The following is a 6,799-nucleotide window of genomic DNA, read 5'->3' as shown; positions in this document are numbered from 1 at the left end:
AAATTTAATTTTATGATTAATATAAAGAGCCTTTTATATAATTTGTTTATTTATTTTTACTCGGTCTTTTCCTCATTCAAACATGTAGGGAGATTTTTTTTTCTTATTTTTTCTTTCTTATTTCTATTCATCCAAAAAATACATCTTCTTTACTCTATTTATATTCTACTTTTTTGCCGTCACTTCAAATCCAAATAGAGCATATAGCATAGATGTAGAAATAATTTAGTTCTAAGTAATGTCACAATGGCTAGAACCTTTGCTTTATCTCATCCTTTTTTTCATGAGGTTTTTATAATAAAAAAAAGAATTTGGTCCAAGAAACATTTTCTTTTGTAAAACCCAGTGCAAAATACACAGGAAAAGGCCGAAGCACTGGCCCAAAAATGAGGAACAAAACATGCATTGAGAATAGATCATGGCGTTGAATTTGATAGTTGAGTAATGACTAATTTCCCTACCGAAAAAGGTCAAGAGCTCGGTTAAGGTAGAAATGAGTTTCATGAAAAGTAAATAAATTCATACCAAGCATGGAGAAACAGGTTGCATTAGATGACAAGCTAATTATTTGTCATTGCGCATGAAATAGCGAATCAAATTAGTACTTGATTTATAGAAGCCACTATACCTGATTTGTAATACGGGAGAAACAATGGTTACTAACTCAAAAGGATGTTACCGTGGAGGGTTGATTTTGGCTGATGCCCGAACCCAGAGTAGCAATAGTGTGAGTAATAGAATGTTCAACAACAACAACAAAAATAAAAATTAAAGAGAGTTTTTTTTCATTTTTTAAAAGTTCTTCCAGAAAGTTCAGTTGAATTAAATGCACTTATTTTTTTTATTTATCGAACATACCTGTTGTCTTCATTTCTTACTCAAACCTAGGCAATCAATATAAGGAGCACTTCTATCCATTAGACTAACCTCGTTGGATTGTGGTTTCTATTTTAATGCCTAAATCCCATTATTCGTAATTGAACGGTCTAATATTTTCCACCAGGCCAAGAAAGGATACATAACCAATATTTTAGGGTAATTATATGATTGATACGTTGACGCTGTATATTTGCAGTTTAAATCACTTGGAAACTTGTGGCATGACCATTTACATTATCTTTGTTTTGAATTCCACAATGATAATGAAAAAGTGACATTGTTCCGATAGAGATGCCCCTTAAAGCAAATTTCAGAACTAACACGAACTCTCGGAAGAAACATATCAAATTCCAAACAACAAAGAAAGAACTGGCAGAGCAACCACAACCAACCAAAAGTGGAACTAGAAATGCGTAAGGAAATGAGTGAGGTTGCTCGTGTATGGCTAATACTCACTACCGATCAGCACAGATAGCAAAAATCATGCATAATGCGTAAGTTTTAATCCCACACAAGTCCACTAAAAGTTCGAATGAGCAAAGTAAATCCAATAAAATAGAGTATTAAAAACGTGATGACACTATGAAACACGCAGATCAGGGGGTGTTCCAAGAATGTGACGATAGGAAACCGTAAACAGTGGATTTAAAAGAAACGACTGGTGATCATGCAGAAAGTAGTTCCTAAACTTAAACCGTGTAGCTAAGGGGATGTACACACTAAAATCTCTCCACTATTAATAATGGACTTTGATCCCAGAAGAAAAAAATGCAATTCAGGGGAGTAGAGTTAAAACAGAGGCATTGTTCAATATTATAAACATACTGTTATAGCACAAATAATATAAGGCCCAAAAGAAGTGTTAAGAGGATTTGTTATTAAATAACAGATAATAAGAGTGATGTAGGTTCTAGAATTGAGTTTGTTAGGGGATTATATATATATATATATATCCATTGTATTGCTCTATGAAAGGGAGAAGGATGAATTCAGTATTAGTTTTCTATTTCCCTTCTTAATTTTCACAACACATAAGGTTACACAGGAATCTTTCCTTTCTCCCAAAAATTAAATGCCAAAGACACAGTATCACATTTAATATCCGAATCTCAATGATAAAGGCAAAAAGCAAACTTGAAGCGAAAGCGAGAATTATAACCGCAAACTTAGAGATAACAACCATCAACTTAGCTGTTCCACAATAAACTTGCATAACATTAATCAATTATCAAATCATAATGCAACTTCATTCTCTACCCATAAACTCGAATCAGTAATATAAGGAACAAACGTCAATCTCAGCCTCCAATACATAACTAAACAAGGGTATGAAAATTAAACTGGGAGATGTAACATGTAACATTAGTAATAATAATAATAATATAATAATGACAACGATAATAACAATAATGACGATCATAATAATTACCTAATAATAGCAGTACATTAGACAACAAAGCCAAAAACAAAACCTGCCTCATCCAACATTAATCGAAGAGAGTGAGCAAAAATGAGATCAGTTCTGGTTGTCGTTCTTCCTTCCAGTCCCTTCATCCTTCTGCTCCAACAACCTCCCAGCCTCTTCATCAGCCTGCTGAGTCTTCTTCTGCGCCTCCGAAGCCTTCAAAGCCTGCAACTTGCAATGATTATAATACGCAACCCCCAAAAATGCCAAGCCGTAACCAATCAAGTTAAGTGGGGTCACAGTATCCTTTATCACAGACCAAGAGAACGCAATCAAGAGCCAATCCTTGACCACCCCAGCAACGTTCATTGTCAAAGCCGAAGTCTTTCCCACCAGCAAGAAAACCGCGAGGTTCAACGCGAAAGCACAAGCCGAATTGGTGCCGAAAATCGCGAAATCCAAATGGAAGCTGGAGTTGTCCCTCAACGAAGGGTACTCCATGATAATCCAAGGCACGGACAAGAACACCAAACAACAGGGAGCAATGTAGTAAAGCGAGGTGATAGGGTTCAGCGAAATCCCCTTCGAATTGAGCAAAATCTGAATCAGAACCAACCGTGTCGCCTCAAACGCAACCGCCATAAGCTGCAGGGTAACACCCCATGCATCGAATTTGGCTTCACCGTAAGCCGCAACCGCAACACCGAGCGAGATGGAAACCATGTTCGCCATGGTCTCGTTCTTAAAGGCCTCTTTTTTGAACATGACACCAATTGAATAAACCGCAACAGGCATAAGCGCCTTGAGCATCTGAATGAACGAAACAGAGAGGTATATATACGCGGAATTGGAAAACCAGAGGGAAAGTGAATAGAGTGCACCGATTGGAACAACGGATTTGAGGTAGAGATCCCGAGACATCGAAACCGGTTCCACGAGCTTCAAGACGCGAACGAGAATGTACGCCAGGGAGGAACAGAACGCCATGTGGATCATGGTGAGCGAGATCGGGTAGGGCCAGTTGTACATCTTGCGATCCAGAATGTACTTGTTGTACACGATGACCGTGAAGCTGAGGAAGATCCATATCGCCACGTAAGTGTAGGAGAGGACGATTTTCTTCACGACGCCGTCGGAGACCGCCATTGTTGTTTCTCAGAACACCCCCAACCCTAACCCTAACCCTAACCCTAACAGTGGTGTGTGATGGATATTGCTTCGTTTCGGTTTATCAAGAGCGTGGAAGAGGGAGAGATCTGGCGGAATTTCAGGTGATCAGCATTCAATGCACTTGGATTGGATCTCCTTCAAAACTCAAACCAGGTGATTAAAAAGGAAACTCGAATTCAATTGAATCACTAATTTTGCTTATTTTATAGTACTTGTATTCAAGAGCTTCACTTTGAGTAAAGACTAATCGATGGTTTAGTATTGTGCGATTATAATAACGTGTCGCTTTCTAACGGACTTGGGCTATTTGATGGGCTTTCCTTGTTTGTTTGATATCCAATAATAATTATAATACCAATTAAGTCCTTTCATTTAGGTGAGGTTTGGTTGGGTAATTTCCATTACGTGGGGCTTACTTGCAAAAACAATGTGTTGGTATTTCTATTTCACACTCTTGTGGTTTTTTCTTCTAATTAAGATGCCACTGAATCGGTTTATCATAACATTAAATTTAGGGTGGCACCAATTTTGGCATTCCAATTGGACCAATAGTTTTAGGAGGAGTGTAAGGAAGCGTGACCGATAGTGGTTATCTAAACCGGTTCTTAATTGTAACGTCTAATAGTAAAACGTGGTTAGCAATTGGTTAGCAAGGAAGAGAAGTGGACAGAATAAACAAGTGGCGTAGCACGTGATTGAGTTCAGTTTTGAACTTGGGGATGGAAGCATTATGCCTATACTCCCAACTTTGGCGTGTTTGACGAATTTTTATCACATGGGATAGCTGACTTTGAGGGCACTTGTTAACTGTACGAGGACAAATAAATAAGGTTTGAGGATTCACAAGAATCACGATGCTTCCCTTTGCTCGAATTGCACTCTAAAAGTGTAAACCCCCCAAAAATGCAACTAACTTAACGTTACATTTTGACCACTAAAAAACCTCATTTGGGGAGGGGGGTAACAGATCAAAGGAAACTCTCATACACGTTAACAGCATTGCCTTTCCTTGAGATGAGGTACTCAAATTATATAATGAAAAAAAACTACCCATTAAGCCTTACCGTTACCTTTGCATATAGTATAGACAAAGAAGACAAATTCTTACCTTTGCATGTTACTATTTTTATCATGGAATCTAACTTAATTGGTTAAACATGATATATGAATTATTATAATTTTTTTATACTTATATTTAACTCTTATAAATAAATAAAAAATCAATGATTTGATCAATTCGATCCTCTTGTTAGACCAGTCGTACCATCAACTTAGCATAATTTGGTATGTACCGGTTGATTTTGCATAATAATATTATATACATATAATTTAATAGGTATATATTTTATATATTAAATATTATGTGAATAATCTGATATTCCTTACTCAAATGGATCAAACACATGATTACATAGTTAAAAGATAATATTATCTATCAACCATACCACACCATGTTGGTAGGTGCAAAATATTAAAAATACATATATATCCTTATTATTATCTCTTTAACAACCAAAAAAATAATTACCAGTGTAATCATTTTAAAAAGGAAACACAATTTTTTTTTTTTGTAATATAATCGCTCTATATTTATTTCGATAAATACATTAAATTTGATATAACTTATATTAAGATAATTAATAAGAGGTATTTAGTAAAGAAAAAAATATTATTTTACTATTGTCATATAACTTGTGTCTTTGTCCTTTATTGTTTTTCTTGTCATCTCTAGTACCATAATTTTTAAGGAATCGAATGAACTCTTAGTGTTATTAGTGCTTTAAATATAATTCCTTTTTATTCTCCGAGTAATCAATTTATATTTTTTTTACCTTTTGTTACATTAAAATTGTTGTGATATATAGCCACATACTTTTAATACAATTCATTACTTTTATTACTACTGGTTTTTTAAATCTGTGGTCGTGGACATATTATAAAATCTTTAAGAACAAAAAATTATTTATTATCACTAAATACATATTGTTTTAAATAATTGTAAATATTACTAAAATATGTTAATTTAATTTCTACACATGATTAGTATATATTTTTTATATTATCATCTTGTTAATGTCCAGATCTTGAAAACATTAAAGTCAAACTTTAGAGTTCTCAACAAAATCTTAAAATGTGTGTAAACCTAGGGTGATCAAGGGGGATATGAATGGACCATAGGTTAAAGGTCCAATCTTCATATGTTGGAAAATATCATTAGGCCCAATGTTTGAGACCTAATTGTCCTACTACGAGTGATTCATTATGCTCAATTGGTCTGGTTGATCGGGCGATCAATAGTTTCTCAAGTGTTAGGTCTAAAAGGTATGAACACTTGCCATCCTGGGGTGACCTTCTTGGTTGGATGGTCAACATTCCTTCAAGCACTCAATCTAAAAAAGTATGGGTGTTTGCTATGCTTAGTCAACCTTTTTGGTTGAATGGTCTATAACTCCTCAAGTGTTGAACCTAAAAGGCATGTTTGCTTGCTATGTTTGGTTGACCCACAATGCTAAGAATATATTACATTTATGAGTGAATTATTAAATGAAATTGGGATCCTTTGGAATTTGCGCAATTGTGTAATTTAGGGAGGATTAACTTGACATATTATTGTCTGGTTGATTGCTCATATAATTTTTTTTAGTTTGTTCTCTTAATGTATCTATCGATTGAATGCATATGTAATTAATCTCTTGATTGTATATGCCAACATGAGGTTGTTATGCTAACCCTTGTAGGTGTTTTAGTCATACAACTTGTGATTGAATCCATGTGCAATTGGCTTTTGGTTGACTTCGGTTAATGTATTTCTTAATTTGGCGTGTATGCAATTAGTTCTTCATTGATTTTGCTTAGTGTGCTTCTCAGTTGGATGTGTATGTAATTAGCTACTGATGATTTTGCTTAATGTACCTCTCGGTTAAACATGTATGTATTTAGTTTCTTGGTTACTTGGGATCAGGAAAGTCGTAATGTTGACCTACACTACTAAGTTTTTTATGGGTGTCTGAGGATTGTTATGTGATCTACTCACGAGTCTTTTCATCCTTGTCTTCTTTCCTATTAGCCTATTTTAGCCGATTGTGACAAACAAGTCTTATATCTTCAAGCTCGGGAAGTCATACTGCTAACCTATATGCATGGGTCTTTAATGGGGTACTAGAGAGTTGTTTATATAACCTTCACACATTTCTTTTTTGTTTTCTCACTTGGGATGGCCACAAGTTTTATGTCTCTATGCTTGGGGAAATCATAACATTGACTCACACAATGTGGGTTTTTCTAGGATATCTGGGAAGGTCCTAATGCCAACTTATGCTTACAATTCTTACTTCACATCTGAAG

The 6,799-nt window shown here is 35.2% G+C and overlaps 1 protein-coding gene across 1 annotated transcript; it reads right to left on the bottom strand.

Moving 5' to 3' along the window:
* Positions 1-2,066: 2,066 nt before the first annotated feature.
* Positions 2,067-3,699, bottom strand: LOC114376698 (probable sugar phosphate/phosphate translocator At2g25520). Its single transcript, XM_028334934.1, has one exon. It carries the CDS (start codon positions 3,428-3,430, stop codon positions 2,396-2,398), a length of 1,035 nt encoding a protein of 344 aa, XP_028190735.1. The 5' UTR covers positions 3,431-3,699; the 3' UTR covers positions 2,067-2,395.
* Positions 3,700-6,799: the final 3,100 nt, after the last annotated feature.

Source organism: Glycine soja, chromosome 11 (assembly GCF_004193775.1).
Source record: "Glycine soja cultivar W05 chromosome 11, ASM419377v2, whole genome shotgun sequence".
Lineage (NCBI taxonomy): Eukaryota > Viridiplantae > Streptophyta > Magnoliopsida > Fabales > Fabaceae > Glycine > Glycine soja.
This window is presented reverse-complemented; position numbering and strand designations above follow the sequence as displayed.